General features: G+C 48.3%; 4 protein-coding genes across 6 annotated transcripts; 2 read left to right on the top strand and 2 right to left on the bottom strand.

Annotated features, from left to right (window-relative positions):
- Positions 1-1,906: 1,906 nt before the first annotated feature.
- Positions 1,907-3,858, bottom strand: LOC118516390. Its single transcript, XM_036062256.1, has one exon. The coding sequence runs from the start codon at positions 3,444-3,446 to the stop codon at positions 1,971-1,973; it is 1,476 nt and encodes a 491-aa protein (XP_035918149.1). The 5' UTR covers positions 3,447-3,858; the 3' UTR covers positions 1,907-1,970.
- Positions 3,859-4,323: 465 nt separating this feature from the next.
- Positions 4,324-7,063, top strand: LOC118516352. Of its 3 annotated transcripts, none has more exons than XM_036062175.1 (5): positions 4,410-4,610; positions 4,718-4,762; positions 5,412-5,640; positions 5,714-5,823; positions 5,892-7,063. In XM_036062175.1, exons 1-5 carry the CDS (start codon positions 4,542-4,544, stop codon positions 6,345-6,347), a joined length of 909 nt encoding a protein of 302 aa, XP_035918068.1. In that variant the 5' UTR covers positions 4,410-4,541; the 3' UTR covers positions 6,348-7,063. The 3 variants fall into 3 exon arrangements, with proteins under 3 accessions (XP_035918087.1, XP_035918068.1, XP_035918078.1); XM_036062185.1 differs by having other exon boundaries at positions 4,415-4,610; positions 5,895-7,063; XM_036062194.1 differs by lacking the exon at positions 4,718-4,762 and having other exon boundaries at positions 4,324-4,610.
- Positions 7,064-12,937: 5,874 nt separating this feature from the next.
- Positions 12,938-16,058, bottom strand: LOC118516251. Its single transcript, XM_036062115.1, has one exon. The coding sequence runs from the start codon at positions 16,032-16,034 to the stop codon at positions 14,115-14,117; it is 1,920 nt and encodes a 639-aa protein (XP_035918008.1). The 5' UTR covers positions 16,035-16,058; the 3' UTR covers positions 12,938-14,114.
- Positions 16,059-16,223: 165 nt separating this feature from the next.
- On the top strand, positions 16,224-18,410 carry LOC118516235. Its single transcript, XM_036062114.1, has one exon. It carries the CDS (start codon positions 16,259-16,261, stop codon positions 18,206-18,208), a length of 1,950 nt encoding a protein of 649 aa, XP_035918007.1. The 5' UTR covers positions 16,224-16,258; the 3' UTR covers positions 18,209-18,410.
- The last annotated feature ends 912 nt before the right edge of the window (positions 18,411-19,322 follow it).

Raw genomic sequence — 19,322 nt, 5'->3', positions numbered from 1 at the left:
TACTGTGAAGGCCCTGCGCGCACGCATCAGCATGCCGGATTTCCACCTGATTGGTAAAATATTGTTTTTTTTTATTTTTTTTTCAAACCTGAGTGATGACATTATCCACGGGCATAGTACAGAGACTGTGGCGCCAAGTAGTTTGGATTCGTAATTAAAAAGTTTTAAATTAAACTTCAACACACCCGTTGACTCAACACCGGACTCGACTGTGGTTGGGTGAGCGTCAGTAGCCTGGAAAGGCTGTTCATCTCTCCACAAGGTAGTGGTGAAGATGTGCTCGACTCCCATACCCCAGACAGCAGCTTGTGGCGGGTGTGTGTCAATCAAGGCCTACCCCCCAAGCCAGATGCATACGTCGTGACATCGTGTAACACGTGTCGTAAGTCTATCAACCCCTTGTTTCAACATCTAGTAAAGACGAAATTTGAAAATGTAAACATGCATATAGGAATATTAACTAACTTCCCAGAAGTTACGAACTTCAAAGACACTGTTAAAAATCGAAAATACCTTGTCTATAAAAATTCCCGGGGAAATGAAAAAAAAAACCGAACCGTTGCCATAAATCATAGGCTGAGAACTGCACAGCAATGGCAACCGGGTAAGTACATACCGCAGCGACAGCCGCGTTTAATAGGACGTAAATTATAATCATAAGACAGATGGCAAGTTCAAGCAAAGCTGGAGGAGATGAATTGTCATTGAGTTTAAATTAAAAACAGCCACTTTTGTACCACACTTCACCATGCATCAGATCGTGAATTTCAGCGAGGGTAAATCCAGGCGATTGTGCCTGGAATCGAACGCTTATGAGGCCGAATCATCATTGCATGGACTAGTTTAGTAGCTTTTATGATTTTTTTTTTTTTAATTGCAGAAGCCAAGTTGCTTGATCTTTCTCTTCCAGATTAGTTGGATTTGCAACATCTAGGTGCCCATTATAGTTATGCTTAAGAATTAGCGAAGATCGATTATATATATGTGTTGAGGCCTTCGCGATTATCTTTATCCAGAAATCAAATTGCAAGAGGAGTGTTTATAGTTGTGAAGGTTAATATAGCAACAATGAAACATAATCAAGCCCAACAAACATATCGAATCAATGCAGTAATCGATTGATCCCACCAAATTCCACGCACAGAGAAACAGCCAGACGGATGCATTTCGACGCAACACGCATAGGACAACACACGCACCGAAATGGGACATCACCAACGTCAGCCAGCGTCCGGAGCACGACTGACAACGGTAGCTTCCCCGAAACCATCAACCAGACGACTCTCGCTTTTATAGCACCAACACCGTACTCTCCTACTTTTATGGCGCGCAATCGCACGAATGGCCACGTTCCGAGCACGAAGGACCGAACGTGTCGTTCAACAACAACAAAAATCACATCATCACACGGCACTCCTACTGCGCCGTCTTGGAGAATGGTAAGCAGCGTACGATTGAGTACGATCCAGAGCGTGATAAGAGTTCGAGCCCCAGCAAACCGGTGGCGACCAGCAGCAAACCGAACAGTGTTTCAAAGCATCCCGCAAGCTGATCGATGGTGAGCGGTGTCGGTGCGTGTTCGTATACGGGCGGCCGTTTCAGTGAGTCGTAATCAACGTAGTGTCCCAGGCGATAGCTAACGTAACCGGACGTCACGAGACCGTCCAGTTCGCGATCGAATTGATTGGCAAGGCAAGATTTCTTCGGATAGTACATACCGATCGGTAGACGCACCAGTACCACGTTTGCGATGGATACGAGACCGTCCCGGGTCCGGAAGCGGTTATGGTAGGCAACGCGTTCGATGTCGGTGAACAGGGCGGTGGCCGGTGCCTGATGTGCTGCTAACCGTACCAGATGCTCATCAACAGAGGCATCATCATCTTCAAGCCAGGTAATGCTAAAATAGAGCGAGCGAACAGAAATAGCTGTTAGTGGTTAAGAAATTGTAATGGTCACTATTGGAGCCGCTAGTAATACCGTGACAGTATCGCAGGCATCTGCTGCAGATAGAGAGCGGAACCGTACAGTGAGTAGAAGCGATAGTTTTCCCCCACCAGCGCATCGACCGTTTGTGGTGGGCTAAAGTTTTTGTGCTCCTGCAAATATTCGAACAATGATCCTTGATAGCAGGTGCGCACCACAAGACAGTAGTACATCCACAGTAGCAGTAGTGTACGGGCGAAGTTTCGCCCGGGTAGAAGTTTTAGTGAACCGCCAAACCCTACGTTGAACAGATTGAGCAGTGGTGTGGTCACGCCACGCCCATACACAAAGTCGCGTACGTCAGATCGTCGGCTGAGTTCGATCGTACCAATGACGCAGATGGCAACGATCAGGTACAGTATCACCATCATCCAGGTAGAGCGGGCGAACGGACGGAACAGCTTCTCGAACGGTGTGTACTCCCGGCCGGACGGTACAGCAAACATCATGCGGACGGTATAGTAGCTACGGCTGCTCTTCATCAACAGGTTCCGATCGCCACGAATCGCAAACCGACCAAATGTGAGGTTAACTCGCTCGGTAAGTACCAACTGGACGCATCCGGACGAGTTGGTAGATGACGCGATACTGGAAGGTGTCTGGCCCCACAGCTCACCAGCTTCCGGTTCGATCAGGCGCACGGTAAAGTTAAGCTTCACGCTAAGCGCACGCAACAGATCACCTTCAAAGCCACCGTAGCTCAACTGTTCCCGATCCTGCCGGTTGAGCAACACGTACGGTGGCAGATGAAACGTACCGACCGTGATCTGACAACGGTGAAAGTTGGACAGTTTGTTCGGAAACAGTTCAATCCTGTGATCCGTCCACTTGGTACCCTTACGGAAGCGATGCACCAACTGCGGTACATTCTTCTCACAACCATCGGACGTGTACGGGTAGTACGTGTACATCAGCACACTCTGCCAGTGGCTATAGTCCTGCAGATCGGCCGTAACCACATTCACGTTCACCACATTTAACGTCCACAGAATGCTAAACATGCGGGCAATAGTTTCCACCGGCACTGTATCAAGCGCCGTTAGCACCAGCAGATAATATCCGGAGAAATCGTTCTGTGCTGGATCGAGCGAATCGAACAGCTGCTCGAATGCGTTGTAACCGTCGATAAAGGCGAGATTAAATATGCGGGGCCGCCGGGAAGGATAGTATTGCCCGACCGAGCGATACTCGTACGCGATGCTGTGCGACGTACGCTGCATCACCTCGTCCATGATGTCCGACTGCAGGTCGTACGTCTGCCGGCTAACGGTGGACAGACGCATCAGCAACGTGGACGAATGGTTCTGCACGTAGTACCGGTTGAGGGCGTTCACAATCACCTCCGAAAAATGGTTACCAACTGTATCGCGTACCAGCAACCGCTTTGTACCGACATCCGGTGTGCAGTCGAGGATTTGAAATAGCAGTACCGCTAGTAGCGTACCGAATACTACGGCCATCTTTACGTTACAGAATGCGGACCGCGATTCGCTTGGACATATTTATAAGCTCAAACCGGTGGGTAGAAAATCATGCTTTTTAATAGCATCGCCCAGGACGCATCACACGGAGGTGCGACATGTACGTCTTGGGGATGATGGGGCAAATAAAATACGACCGAATGTCTGAGAGGGCAATTTTAGTAATAATAAAACGATGTCACTCGTGCCACATTTCAATTCGATAATGGGCAATCCATTACAGTAACCACCATTCAAAATCTTGATCTCACCAGAATTAGTCGACGATTTACTGAACAAGTGTGTTCACTCAGAAACGCCAGGTTTGGTCCGCCATATTGGATATTGTAATGGATGCTTACATGAGAGGTAATTTGCGATGGAAAGCACGGTGTAAGTAATACATCAATGAAAACCCTTACCAAATCCAACGAAGCTCTGCATCACCACAAGGTGCACTTCAACACACGAGAAACCAACAATTGCTTGCTTCAATTACGCCATTACCGCAACACGAATGTGCCTGGCAGTTACTTTCACCATCATCGTTCTCAAACGACACGGAAACACGCTGCTTGCTACGATGACAGCGCACGTCATCACCGTACACCCGGGTACACTGCGAACGTGCTCCTCGATTTTATTCGAGCGTTGCACAGTACGCAACCGGTTTCGGCATACATAAAAATATCGAAATTATGTTTCTTTTTATCGTTTTACGAGAAGGTTACACAGCTTATTGGTAGAAAATAAAAAAGTGTGCCATTTTAAAAAGCCAAAATGTGTTGAGTTGAAATGTTGAACTATTAAATATTGAAAAGGATCATCACCACCAGCATCCTAACGGGTGATCCCACTGTGTGGTCTTGCCAGCACCGTACGCTGTTAGAAAATATTGAATAAACCGTTAACATTTCTAACTGCTGCATTTTCGTGGCACGGATAGCGCACGCTGATGGAAGCATAAAAATGTTCGGTAAAATGAATTACAAAAGTGGTACAACAGGGGACGGGAAATGCAAACGCAAGCGCAAAGACTGTCAACAAATGCTTTTCCGCCGTCTGTCAAACATCGAGTAGGGGAACGACGCAAACATGACAAGCAAACAGCAGCGTAAAGCAAACGTAAACAGAGTTCTCCCCTGGAAGCACCACCGAATGAAGGTAGCGTACAAAAAAATACGTAGGCTTTAATGATTTTGGTGTGGCATTCGTTAAAGCGCGGCAGAAGAAAAAAAAAAGGTTATGTTTTCCCGTTTTCTTCGTTTCAGCATGCAAACATGGAGAACAACAAACCTAAAAACTATAGGAAACTGGTATGTTTTCGATCGTGTTTACGCGATGGTACAAGGGGGGATGGGGCTTCGTCGGTGCGTAATTCAGGTTCAGGCTAAGCTCTTGTGTGATTTCGGTTCGGTGTTTTCCGTGTTGGAGGATTAGGAACCGAGCACAGCCAGCTTGATTTCACCGGTCCCCGTCCGGTGTTTATGATCAGATTTAGGCCATCCGGATTCATCAAGTGGCTCTTTTGTCAAACACTGTCAGTGCGTGTGTGCATCGGTGCATTGAGCAGTAGCGTAACTACAATCGCATTACGATGGGTAGGGATAACTTTCGGTTGCAATTTTCACAGTACTGACTGAGGTGCAGCTGTGGGTAAAATCAAGCTTATGATGCGAGATTAACGGCGCCGGTCTTAATACAGCCGGGCCGGGGTTCGGAACCCATCCGGACCGTTCCCCCGTAGTGGGAGGACTGACTATCCAACTACGGCGGTATCATAAGGCCAAAAAGAGATGCCAGAAAAAATGGGCTGAATCCTGTCCTGAAAAAATAGTTCCAGGGTCCACAAGATTAGAATTGCTAACCCGTCCCAGAATTACAGGACACCCAAACGGTCCTACTTGAATGACTGATTATGATCAGACGATTATTAACGCATCACACATCAACGTTTCATTGTAGAATGTGGAGAAAAGCCTTTCGCTGATAGCATCTATCAAAAGCAGACCTATTTTATGGAAACGCGTATCGAGGAACCACAAGACCAAACGACAGCAGGACGTCGCCTGGAAGGAGGTAGCAGTACGGGAGCGTTGCACCGTACAGGAAGCGAAACATCAGTGGCAAGTGCTTCTTAGCTGCTTTCGAACATATCGAGCGAAAGTAAGGAAAAGCCAAAAACACGAAACGGGTAAGTACTGCTGGTGGGGGGGCTGCTTTTACATGACGCTGTGTTGTAACACACTCTGCACGTCCATCAATAGATGAGAATCTATCGCAAGAATGTAGGGAGGTGTACACACCATGCTGGTTTGCGTACAAATCGATGCTGTTTGTATCTTCCGCTTCCGACGTTGATGATATGCAGGATACAGTAAGTATTTGCTAGATGTTTTTTTTCCTCACACCCAACAGCATTTAATAATTGTTTCCTGACCCTAGCAGATGTCTACGAGCATAACCACGACGGGGAAAGAATCACCCAACGATTCTGGCCCATCGGAGCTCACCGAGCAACCACCAGTTTACTCGGGAGACGAAAACAGTTGTCCCGCGTTTTCGTATCATCAGCACGTCAGCATGGGCTCGGATTCGCCCGACGCCGCATCACAAGACCCATTTCCTGCCCCAAGTGCTGGCCAAAGTTTTCCCAGAATTGAGAACCCTTCGGACCGGTGGGGGAAGGACGAGCGTGAAGAAACCTTCCCGCGGATAGTAGCCGTGCCGATGGATGTGTTGAACGGGACGAGCCAACACCTGCGCAGCACAGCGGCCGTGATCGGCAATGAGGTGGCACGGTGGATCGAGTCGTTCGAACCGCGGTTGCGAAATTTAGCCATCGGCAGACTTTATATCGCGATGCACCAGATTGATCAGGAAACGCGAACTGGACCGTAGAGGTCGAACGCAACCATGTTCAAAGCATGAAGGCGAAAAGGTGCGATAGGAAAATTGTTACAGGAAGTATTACAACCTTTCGTATATTTGCATCCATTCGGATTAATGTGTTTCCGTGAGGAAGAAACTACTCTCTCATTTAATTAATATTAACTGGACTATTGTAGCATTCGTTTGCTTGGTTTAGATTTAATTCTATCTTCTCTTCGATATAATTTTCTTTTCTCCAACTATTATAATAAATATTTGCAAATTTGAACAACTAAATCATCGTCCAGCTCGTCTGGTGACTCTGATCCATTCCTTATGATTCTCTGACTTATTCAACAAATCGCTCATGGACCAGTTTTTGTTTAATGTCTACAGTATCTACGGTAATAAAAAAAGCCTTAAAAGAACTTACCTTCTGAAATGAAGTTTTGCCATTTGTAAATCTTTTCCATGCTTCGATGCCGCCTACGATCTGGATTCGCTGAAGTTGTTCTAATTTCTATCCACGCTGATGCGCTGATTTTGCTAGCGCAAGTGTGAATGTAGGCTAGAATATATCGAGGATAGAATTAAAATTAAAATTCCAAAATAAATCCAAGATGAACTTACGCCGTATCGCCTGGCACATAGTGATTTTGCGGAGCTGTAACTGTGTGCTTTACTGGGAACGTCGTCTGAAGCTATAGGATTATTTAGAATACAGAAGAAAAATATATTACTTTAAATCATAATTCCAGCCTTTAGTTTGCTAAAATCAGTGAGAAAAAAGAATCGGTATGTAATAAGAACACTTACGGTGCGCTGAGGGCAATGATGTCAGCAGGGAGTGATGTTGTGCTCATCTCGATACGCGACCATCACGAACGTTTGATTGCGATTAGGGGGCAAGTATTCTTTCGTTGACTTGACTGGATCGGGGTGTTGATCGAAGTGACGCATCTGCATGTAACCCGACGAGGACTAAGCTATCTCAAGATCACAGCTATCCGAATATCACATGAAACTCAAACTGGGCCTGATAACGGTCGAACCTTCAGCGTTTACATTAACCAAAGCGTGCGGTCGTATCACGATTCCGGAGGAACAATTGGGAGCGATTGGGAGCAAGTGATGTCCTATCGCACAAATATTGACATTTGCGAAATATTGGTGTCCTGACGGATATGTTACCTAATAGAATCTAAGGGACCGGAGCAGCTCGGACAACTGCGACAGCATACCATCCCTTTGGACATAGTAGCCTGGCTGGGAGAAATTCTCAAACTACCCAAACTGCGACACGGGTAGGTGTCGGTAGTCGATAGTCAACAACCGACGATCGTTCCAGTCTCATTAATTTTAAAATTCGTTGGGACATCCCTCAGACGACGAGAGAAAAGTCCCTGAGTTAAGAGAGCGCTCCCCTGTATGGATCTGTATGGATGTGACTGCCAACAGCCTTCACCACTCAGCAAGAGAGAGTGGGGGCGGCAACACCAGTGAAAATAGGAAATCAGACAAACAGCTTCGGCTTGAGTAGCTTCTATCATCACATTTACTCAAAATTTGTATGGTTGTATTCGGTTTGTATTCCGACCAGAACACAATTCTGGACAAATAGTTTTAAGACAGAAGAGAGAAGTCTTAAACAACTCAAACAAAATGTGTGATCAGATAAGCGATGCAATCCTCGACGGACATTGAAGGGATAATACAATCGTATAATAACTTCGTTTACTCTTCGTTCAGTTCTTCTCAAGATTCCAACCAGTAACAGTACTAGAGGCGTGCGAGAAGTTTTAGACAACTTAGACAAGATGTGTGATCAGATAAGCGATGCAATCCTCGACGGACATTGAAGGTATAATACAATCGTATAATAACTTCGTTTACTCTTCGTTCAGTTCTTCTCAAAATTCCAACCAGTAACAGTACCAGAGGCATGCGAGAAGTCTTAAACAACTCAGACAAGATGTGTGATCAGATCAGTGACGCAATACTCGACGGACATTGAAGAGAACACAATCGTATAATAACTTCGTTTACTTTGTTCAGTTCTTCTCAAGATTCCAACCAGTAACAGTACTAGAGGCGTGCGAGAAGTCTTAAACAACTCAGACAAGATGTGTGATCAGATCAGTGACGCAATACTCGACGGACATTGAAGAGAACACAATCGTATAATTGTTGAAAGTACAACCACTGTGCCATCTGTCAAACGAATTTACCGTTGCACGAACTTTGTTTTTCGCGTTTGACGTTTAAAAGCGACGCTATGGAAAACGCGCCTTTTTCCTGTATATTCTGATCTCTGCGACACGACTAACATCTCAGCTATCGAATGTGCTAATAAAGTTTCTTTTGTGTTGTAAACGTAAAACATATTTGGCCACCTCTTTAGTTTTCCACCCTCGCCAACAGGTTATGGGCCCAGTGCATCGTGGACAACATAAAGTTTTGCGGTTTACTGTAGCAGGAAAGTGACTTTTGGTGAATTAGCATCCTGGTGTTATCCGTAGTGTGTGTGTTTGGAAAGAATACGCGATGGCGGAAACACATGTTTCGATTGAGAAGCTGAGTGACCAGAACTACACGGTTTGGAAGTTTAAGATGCGGCTCCTTTTGTCACGTGATAAAGTACTGCACGTTGTGACGGAGGAGCAGCCGGAGGCCCCTGATGCCAAATGGCTAGCCGACGATGAGAAGGCGAGGGCCCTGATCGGCTTGGCATTGGATGACAGCCAGCTTATTCATGTCATGCAGACGAATACGGCGAAAGAGATGTGGGACGCTCTGAAAGGCTATCACGAGCGGTCATCCCTTTCGAGCAAGATTCATGTAATGCGCCAAATGTTTGCCACCAAGATGCCGGAAAGTGGAAACATGGCTGAGCACCTGAAAGAACTTACTTCGTTACGTCTCCGACTGATAGCCCTTGGTGAGGAAATGAAGGAGCTCTCCTTCGTTGCCCTGATGCTGTCCAGTCTACCGAAATCTTACGACGGTCTGATAACAGCATTGGAGAGTAGGCCGGATGCTGACCTAACAGTAGATTTTGTTAAAGGGAAGTTGCTGGACGAAGGGCGTCGGCGTGCGAATGGCGTAGATGAAGAAAAGGCTCTGTACTCTGGGAAATATGGTGCTAGCAATAAACCCAGTGGAAAGAAAAAGAAGAAGATGCAGTGCCACTACTGCAGGCAGGACGGGCATTTCCGAAGAGACTGTAAAAAGTTGGCTGCGGACAAAAAGGAGAGAGGAGTTCGTGAATCAGCGAACGTCACTGTGGAAGAAAAACAACACAATAGTATGGGTCTGTGTTTGTTCCTTGGGAAGGCACAAACTAAAGGACTATGGTGCTTTGATTCGGGTGCGACTTCCCATATGACGAACGATACATCTATTTTACACCACATTGACAAATCGAAGCGGTCTACTATCTCCTTGGCCAATGGACGAGTCATCAAGTCGGCGGGTGTCGGAAGCAGTAGTTTGGTGTCGGTGAATGGAAATGGTGCTCGAATGAACGTTTCGCTAGACAACGTTTGCCACGTGCCTTCGCTCACAACAAACCTTCTATCGGTTAGCAAAATTGCCGATTTAGGTTTTGAAGTTGTGTTTGACAAGGCTGGCTGCCGGGTTAGAAAAGGTGAAAAGGTGGTATTAGTTGGCGAACGACAAGGCGGTCTGTATCACTTGAAGCGTTATTCGGAGCATGCAATGCTCGTCGAGCCTACTTGTGGAGTTTCCTGTCTACACCTGTGGCATCGTCGATTTGGGCACCGTGACACGGAAGCAGTAATGAAGATTGTGAAAAACAACATGGGAAGCGGTTTGAAAATTGACCGGTGTAACGCAAAGTCCGTATGCGGACCGTGCTGCGAGGGCAAGATGAGCCGTGAATCCTTCCCTAAGGTTTCATCTTCGAGGGCTTCTGCTGTTGGCGAACTGGTGCACACGGACCTGGGAGGCCCAATGGAAATACCCACAGTGCGCGGCAGTCGGTTCTACATGATCATGGTAGATGACTACAGTCGTTATACGGTTATCTATCTGATGCAGAACAAGTACGATGCTGAGGATCGAATTAGAGAATACTGTGCTCTGGTAAAAACACAGTTTGGTAACTTCCCTAAGGTCATTCGGTCAGATGGTGGTGGCGAGTATGGAAGTAATTCTTTGCGAAAATTCTTTGTAGATCACGGCATGGTACATCAACAAACGGCACCGTATTCGCCGCAGCAGAACGGAGTGGCCGAGCGCAAAAACAGGTACCTGGTTGAGATGATGCGCTGCATGCTGGCAGATTCGGGCTTAGATAAGGTGTTCTGGGGTGAAGCGATTTCGACTGCCTGCTACCTGCAAAATCGCTTGCCATCATCCTCAGTGGCATTAACACCTTTTGAGCTGTGGTACCGAAAGAAGCCCTCGTACGAACATCTTCGTGTATTTGGATCGGAGGCTTTTGTGCACGTTCCAAAAGAAAAACGCAGAAAGCTTGACAAAAGAGCTGACAAATTGGTGTTCGTTGGTTATGAGGATGGTCAGAAGGCTTACCGTTTTGTGAACCTGCTAACGAAAAGAATCACCATTAGCAGAGATGCCAAGTTTTTGGAACAGTGCGAGAAACAGAACGTGCCAAAGCCGAAGCTGACACCGTCAGGAGGAGTAGTGGAATTTCCACTTGTCTCAACTCCACCTCCTCAATCGGAGGAACCGATCGTCATCGAAGAAAGCGTGAACTTAGATGCATCGCAGTACGAAAGTGCGACCGAAGACGATCCGACGAATGAACCTTCGTTTCATGCATTCCCTTTGGATGAGGTTGTACGTAAATCGACTAGAGCGACCAAGGGAATTGCACCGATTCGTTTGATAGAGGAAGCGTATACGGCAAGAAAAGCGGAAATAGCGGTGGAACCCAAAAATCTCAATGAAGCTCTGGCCTGTGATGCTCATGCCGAATGGAGATCGGCAATGGAAAGTGAGCTGAAATCACACAATGAAAATGGGACTTGGGATGCCTTAGTGGAGCTGCCTGCAGGACGGAAAGTGGTAGGTTGCCGCTGGGTCTTCAAATTGAAGCGGAACGCAGCTGGAGAAATAACCAAACATAAGGCCCGTCTGGTAGCTCAAGGCTATACTCAGCAGTTCGGCGAGGACTATGACCAGGTCTTTGCTCCCGTTACCAGCTATACGACTCTTCGAATGTTGCTTGCCCTGGCTTCCAAATTGAAAATGACACTTCGTCATTTTGATATCAAAACTGCCTATTTGTACGGTGATCTAGACCAAGAGTTGTACATGCGACAACCACCAGGCTATGCAGAGAAGGGAAAAGAACATTTGGTGTGCCGTCTAAAGAAAAGCATCTATGGACTGAAGCAGTCTGCACGATGCTGGAACCTAAAACTGCATAGTGTCCTAGTGAAGATGAATTTCCAGCAAAGTGATGCGGATAAGTGTTTGTACACAAAAGTCGTTAAAGGGAAGAAAGTTTACATCCTAGTATACGTAGACGACTTAATGGTAGGGTGTGTAGATGAAACTATTATCGACACTGTATACCAAACCTTAAGTGACCTTTTTGAAATGACTGATCTCGGAAAAGTGAGTTATTTCTTGGGACTCGAAATCAAACAGAAAAATGGTGATTATAGTGTTAGCCTCGAAAACTATATTGAAAAACTAATCCATAAGTTTGGTTTGAGTGATGCAAAAGTTGCAAAAACGCCTATGGACGAAGGGTTTTTGAAAGTACAGGACAAGAGCGCAACTTTGGATGATCAAACTCAGTATAGAAGTCTTGTTGGTGGTCTGTTGTATATATCGGTGTGTGCGCGACCCGATATTGCGGTTAGTACGGGCATACTCGGTCGAAAAGTGAGTGCGCCTACTGAAGCATACTGGGTGGCAGCCAAACGCGTCGTTCGGTACTTAAAGGCAACTAAGCATTGGCGGTTGATGTATGACGGACGTGGTGATGGCTTGATCGGATATTCAGATGCCGACTGGGCCGGCGATGCCAACACGCGGAAGTCAACAACAGGATACGTGTTCTGCTACGCAGGAGGAGCTGTGTCTTGGGCCAGCCGTAAGCAGACGAGTGTCACGTTATCCTCCATGGAATCGGAGTACGTTGCTCTGAGTGAGGCTACACAAGAATCGATCTGGCTTCGTCGGTTGTTGAACGACATGGGCGAGCACGTGAAGGGACCGATAACAATTATGGAAGACAACCAGAGTTGTATTCAATTTGTTAACTCCGATCGGACCAATCGTCGCTCGAAGCATATTGAGACGAAGGAGCATTTCGTCAAGCAGCAGTGTGCGTCAGGACTTCTGACGCTTGAATACTGTCCCACGGCAGATATGTTAGCTGACGTTCTCACTAAACCCCTGGGAACCATAAAGCAACGAAGGTTTTCAGGAATGCTGGGACTGTCGACGAATGATGGCACAATTAGTTGAGGAGGAGTGTTGAAAGTACAACCACTGTGCCATCTGTCAAACGAATTTACCGTTGCACGAACTTTGTTTTTCGCGTTTGACGTTTAAAAGCGACGCTATGGAAAACGCGCCTTTTTCCTGTATATTCTGATCTCTGCGACACGACTAACATCTCAGCTATCGAATGTGCTAATAAAGTTTCTTTTGTGTTGTAAACGTAAAACATATTTGGCCACCTCTTTAGTTTTCCACCCTCGCCAACAATAATAACTTCGTTTACTCTTCGTTCAGTTCTTCTCAAGATTCCAACCAGTAACAGTACTAGAGGCGTGCGAGAAGTTTTAGACAACTTAGACAAGATGTGTGATCAGATAAGCGATGCAATCCTCGACGGACATTGAAGGTATAATACAATCGTATAATAACTTCGTTTACTCTTCGTTCAGTTCTTCTCAAGATTCCAACCACTAACAGTACTAGAGGCGTGCGAGAAGTCTTAGACAACTCAGACAAAATGTGTGATCAGATCAGTGACGCAATTCTCGACGGACATTGAAGAGAACACAATCGTATAATAACTTCGTTTACTCTTCGTTCAGTTCTTCTCAAGATTCCAACCAGTAACAGTACTAGAGGCGTGCGAGAAGTCTTAAACAACTCAGACAAGATGTGTGATCAGATAAGTGACGCAATACTCGACGGACACTGAAGAGAACACAATCGTATAATAACTTCGTTTACTCTTCGTTCAGTTCTTCTCAAGATTCCAACCACTAACAGTACTAGAGGCGTGCGAGAAGTCTTAGACAACTCAGACAAGATGTGTGATCAGATAAGCGATGCAATACTCGACGGACATTAAAGGGATAATCAATAATCACAATAGTATAATCAATTCGTTTAATCGAAGTTGAGTCCCCATCATGAATCCAAGTAGCAACAGCACTTGAGATGTTAATATACAACCAGATTTATAACTGCCAGTTGCAACTATCGCTTTGAATCCTTACAGGAAAAAACAAATCCTTACAATATCTGAATGATCTCCAGGCGACTTTCAAGAACAGGATAAGGAACATTACTATGAGTGATATTACCGGAAAATCATCAGCTCATATCCAAGAACTAAGCAAGAACCAAGACGCTCGTGTGAAATTACATGCATCAGACTGTCAATACTCAGCGTGTCAGCAATTAAGCAAGCGACTGAAGCAGGATGACTGTTCATCATATTGCATGGAATATCTCACTCGTCTATTCCCGCTCGCCACCAAACTTCTCTAAGCGCTGACTATCATTTATTGGAGATGTGATGACTACAGCTGAGGGACATTCAACAACATTCCCTTGCTAATCCATACAAAACTCAAGCACGCGCTGTATCTTCGACGACCGTACGGAGGCCAGCTCGAGCAGAAACACCACCGTCGCGAGCAGATAGCTCGCAACGAGCAGCTGGTAAGCGCCGACAAGATGCTGCACGGTAAGCTTGCGCGGTTCGCCCGAATGTTGCGGCGCTCGGCGCTTCGACTCGAAGTCATAGTCGCCATAGTTGCGCACCCAGAAATCCATCAACCCGCTCTGAACGATGTGCCGCACCTCGCGGTCAAACAGTTGCGTGAGGAAAGACTTTTTCGGATAGTAAATGGTGAGCGGAAAGAGGGTGATTGATTCGCGCGTTACTTGGATGAACTGTCCGGCGCCCAGGGCACGGTTTAGCTTGTTGTTGTACGCGACCATGTCCTGGGGACAGACGACAACACGGTCCCGGTAGTGGTTCGCCATACCGGCAACCTGGGCGCCCAAAGAATCCAACCCGGGCGGTATGATGTTGGTGCGTGCCCTAATCTCGGGCCGATCGACAAAGAAGCGCATCGCAATGTTTACCATGTGATAGTGGAGCGCAGACTGATGTACCTCGTCCATCGTTGCGAGCGGTGGATAGGTGGCGCTACGCTGCAGATACAGATAGAGAGAGCCCTGGTAAAGGGTACGCAAAACAAACGTGAAGCTAAGCCAAAGTGCCAGCAGTGAGCGGGCAAAGTTACGCCTCGGTACCACAACCACGGTCCCGCCCCACAGTACGTACAGTGCCCGCAGCAGTGGCATCTGAACGGACGGTCCGTACACGAACCTACGCAACGAGCGGGCCCGCTGACCACAGTTAAGCACCACCACGACCGTCACCACGCAGCCCAACATTGCACCGAGCGCGGTCCAGATGTCGGTGCGGAATGGGCGAAACAGCTTCTCGAACGCACTGTATGGACGACCCGGTGGAACGGCCAGCAGGATGCGTGAGGTGTAGTGCGTACAGCCCGGCTTCAGGTAGATGGAGCGCGTCACGTCCAGCGCCATGCACGCGATTACCAGATCGACGAGCTCGTCCTGTACCAGCTGCATCGTGCCGGTACTATTGCCCGGTGCTCCCATCACGCCCCACTGCGACTGACGCAGCGGCTCCGTCACGTTCACGCGAAACTGTAGCCGGTGAGCGAGCAGCCGCAACATATCACCTTCGAACCCACCGAGCTCGGTGTAGCCGTCCGCTTTACGCTCGAGAAAGATGTACGGTTTCGCCTCGAACGAACCAACCCGCAGGGTGCAGTTATGCAGGCTGGTAACTCTTCGCCGTGGGTAGAGATTGCGCTGCCGTCGGATGTCACCGGAGCCGGAGGGGAAGTCAGTCACCAGCTTCACTATCGGGTGACCACAGTGCTTCGGTGAGTATGGATCGTAGCTATACACCCGTACGGTCGAGTTCGCCGTCACCAGTAGTACGTTCACGTGTACCATGTGTCTTGACCAGAGCAGACCGAACAGCCGGCTCCACTCGATGGGCTGCTCCGTGCTAGTCAAAACAAGCAGATAGCGTCCGGAGTAGTCATTCGCTGTGGGGCTGAAGTTTGCAAGCAGTCGCTCGAAAGCATCCACATCCTCACCGAGCAAGATCGCCTGTGTGCGCTGTGGTTGGCGCGGACCCGCGTTGTCTGCCACGTTCGCAAACGTCACCGTGCAGTGGCCGCTCGTGTAGCGCAACACCAGGCTCAGTACGTCCCGCTGTTCCAGGTGATGGTCCGTACTGTTGGCCGCCAGATAGAACTGTACCGGTTGATAGGGATGACGAAAGTAGCGCATCAGAACGCTGGATATAAGCTCCGGAAGCAGCATCAACTGGGTCGAGTCGGATGGGAGTGCCTCTACCAGCTGTGTTCCGGTCGGCCGCAGGACTAACATCACGATTAGTGTTTGGATCGACAGAAGTGCCATCGCGGGTGCAAACTGAACCAGTCTCCTGACGCGAACTCACTAGCGAAACCTCATCATGCACATTCAGGGATAAAGCTCTCCCATCCATTAGCCCCTCTGTCATTACCCATTGTTCGGTATTGTTCACGTCGCTAGCAAGCCTCCCATTAGCCCTTAATGGACGAGTTTGCCATTGTGCTCTGTCGCGTATAAAGACTACCACAGGTGAGCAGTTCCATCGTGCAATGATGTCCCGATTCGCACGCCTAACAGCACTCACAGTGGGAACGTTCTGCATCGCATCGTGCAGTACCGGGTACAGTCTGCTTCGATCCGAGGTAACGACGACCCGCAACACGAACAGCCTTACCGACATAGTCGGTATTATACTGCACACGCACTTCCGGACACCGTTCGCCACGACGATCGTATCGATGCGAAGCGCCACGCAGCAGGGCCAGTGGCGTCTGCAGGATCTGCTCGAACGGCTGCTGGTACAGCACGGCCGGGGTCAGCTGGTCGTACAGCTGGAAGGCATTGAATCGCACGGTGAACAGCAACCACCCTGGTCGCGTAGTTTACTGCTGGCGGAGAGCTTCGACGCGCTGCGCACCGTGTTCGGGGAGCTGACGTTGGACCGGTTCGACTTCTCTGGACGCTATCTGATCGTGCTGGAGGACGCTCCGGTAACGCTCGCGACGGTGGACCGTATCTTCAACGAGCTGTGGGTAAGGCAGATAGTGAACGTGGTGGTGGCACTGCGCACGACCGATGAGGATGAGCGTACCGGACCGGTGCAGCTCTGGACGTACTATCCGTTTTCGCCCGGGTTGTGCCGGATCCCGAAACCGTACCTGCTGTTCACCTGGCCGCAAGACACCGTCCTGTACGGGGTTGACTTCTATCCGCGCAAGAACGTCCAGTTTCACGGGTGTCCGCTGCGCGTCGGTAGCTTCGAGACGCGCCCGTTTACGGTGCTGGAGGCCGGTGCCGGTGTTGCTGTTGGCGCCGGTCCGACTCTGTCCGGGTTCGAGGGTGATCTACTGCACAGTCTAGCGCTGAGGTTCAACTTCGACGTGAATGTGCGCGTGCCACCACGATCCCAGCAGTGGGGAGATGCCGCGTTCGAGAACAGTACCGGCATGATGCGCATGATCTACACGGAGGAAGTGGACTTCGGTATCTCCTGTCTCGGGGTGTCGTACGAGCGTAGCGCTATGCTTAAGGCAGGCAAGGTACACTTCACCACCGAGCTCGTAGTGGTCGTGCCTCCCGGCACACCGTACACCGCGTTCGAGAAGCTGTTTCAACCCTTCCAAATAGCCATCTGGATAGCGACCGGACTGTGTACCGGGATCGGATTTCTGGTGATTGCCGGTCTGCAACTGCTGCCCACCAATGGAACGCGTGCCACCGTACGACGCTACATTGTCGGCGATCGGGACCATCACTCGCCCGTCCTTAACATCGTGCGCGTGCTGCTATCTGCTCCGCTACCTTTCACCCCCACCGGTACCTTCCCCCGGACGCTGTTATCGCAGTGGATGCTGGTCTCCCTGCTGCTGAACCTGCTCTACCAAGGTTCACTCTTCCAGTATCTGCAGCGTGCGTCCATGCATCAACCAATGATGACGCTAGCGGAGATCGATCGTTCCGGCGCCCTGTACCACATCAGCGAATCGGCCCGTCGCTACTTCGACCAGTACCCTCAACGGTTACCCCGGCTACGCTTCTTTCCCAACGTGCCGGACAGTATCGCCGCTCGGCTGCGTTGGATGGGTGAACATCCGCGCGATCCTAATGTGGCGATGTGTACGCGTGACCATGTCGCCTACTACAACGCACAGCATGGCCAGCGGGCTGACGGTAAACGGTTGCTGATTGCACGCGAATCGATGGCCCTGTACACGGTTACGATACTCTACCCGAAGCGTTCGATGCTGACGGCGAGCTTTGACGAGCATATCGAGCGGATTGATTCGTCCGGTTTGCTGAAGCACTGGTCCGCCCGGTACGGTGACTATCACTTCTTTGGCTCGAGGAAATCGGACCGCCGCACGGAACCTTCGCCGATCAATGTGGCACAACTGGCTGGAGCATTGCAGCTGCTGATCGGGATGCTCCTTGGAGCCACACTACTATTTTTCGCCGAACTTGGCTGGGCACGACACGGCACGCGGTGGATCACGAGATAAAGGATAACACATCAACGAGGCTCTAGCAGCTAGCTGTTAGTCTAGGAGCCTTTTATATGCAAAAGAAGAAGTACGCGCTGTCCGGGAGTCTACAGGTCGGCCGAATAAATAATATAACATAGCAAAGCTACAAAAGGTGTTTTATTTGAAATTTTGAAATAGCCGAACAGGTGACTCCCTTCTATAACGCTACTGTCTTCTAGACGACCAAAACAAAATGGTCGCCTAAGAAGTTTCGTAAAGGATTGGCGTATCAGCCAAGAGGACGCGCATAATTGTATTCTCAAATCTCCTTGCTGACGATGAATTTTCATTTGCTGGAGAGTGAACATTGTGTATCAGAGAGTGTGTCAAATTGTTCGTAGAAATTTAAGTGGTTGTAATTTTCCCAAGCAATAATGCTGGAATGAGAAAGGTTCAGTTGCTAAAATCAACTGCTTTGTATCAGAGTGTGAGAGATAGGCTGATAGTGCCAGTATCTAAGAGACCAAGAAAAGTATAAGTGGGTCGCACAGAAATTCAAGTGGTTGAAATAGTCTGAAGCAACACTGCTGAAATAATGCGGTCCTGAGACCCACACAAAAACAAGATGGTCGCCAAAGAAGATTCGTAAAGGATTGGCGTATCAGCCAAGAGGACGCGCATAATTGTATTCTCAAATCTCCGTGCTGACGATGAATTTTCATTTGCTGGAGAGTGAAAATTGTGTATCAGAGAGTGTGTCAAATTGTTCGTAGAAATTTAAGTGGTTGTAATTTTCCCAAGCAATAATGCTGGAATGAGGCGGTATGGAGACACGCCTAAGAACATCTTGAACGACAAATGTTCAGTTGCTAGAATCAACAGTTTTTTATCAGAGTGTGAGAGATAGGCTGATAGTGCCAGTATCTAAGAGACCAAGAAAAGTATAAGTGGGTCGCACAGAAATTCAAGTGGTTGAAATAGTCTGAAGCAACACTGCTGAAATAATGCGGTCCTGAGACCCACACAAAAACAAGATGGTCGCCAAAGAAGATTCGTAAAGGATTGGCGTATCAGCCAAGAGGACGCGCATAATTGTATTCTCAAATCTCCGTGCTGACGATGAATTTTCATTTGCTGGAGAGTGAACATT

Source organism: Anopheles stephensi, chromosome X (assembly GCF_013141755.1).
Source record: "Anopheles stephensi strain Indian chromosome X, UCI_ANSTEP_V1.0, whole genome shotgun sequence".
Taxonomy (NCBI): domain Eukaryota; kingdom Metazoa; phylum Arthropoda; class Insecta; order Diptera; family Culicidae; genus Anopheles; species Anopheles stephensi.
The sequence above is the reverse complement of the archived record's forward strand: the minus strand, read 5'-3'. Positions and strand labels throughout refer to the sequence as shown.

Coding starts and splice junctions, on each gene's coding strand:
- LOC118516235 (XM_036062114.1), top strand. CDS start 16,259: ATGATGTCCCGATTCGCACGCCTAACAGCACTCACAGTGGGAACGTTC.
- LOC118516352 (XM_036062175.1), top strand. CDS start 4,542: ATGACAAGCAAACAGCAGCGTAAAGCAAACGTAAACAGAGTTCTCCCC. Junction 4,611..4,717: donor GGAAGCACCACCGAATGAAG/GTAGCGTACAAA, acceptor TCTTCGTTTCAG/CATGCAAACATGGAGAACAA. Junction 4,763..5,411: donor CTAAAAACTATAGGAAACTG/GTATGTTTTCGA, acceptor GTTTCATTGTAG/AATGTGGAGAAAAGCCTTTC.
- LOC118516390 (XM_036062256.1), bottom strand. CDS start 3,446: ATGGCCGTAGTATTCGGTACGCTACTAGCGGTACTGCTATTTCAAATC.
- LOC118516251 (XM_036062115.1), bottom strand. CDS start 16,034: ATGGCACTTCTGTCGATCCAAACACTAATCGTGATGTTAGTCCTGCGG.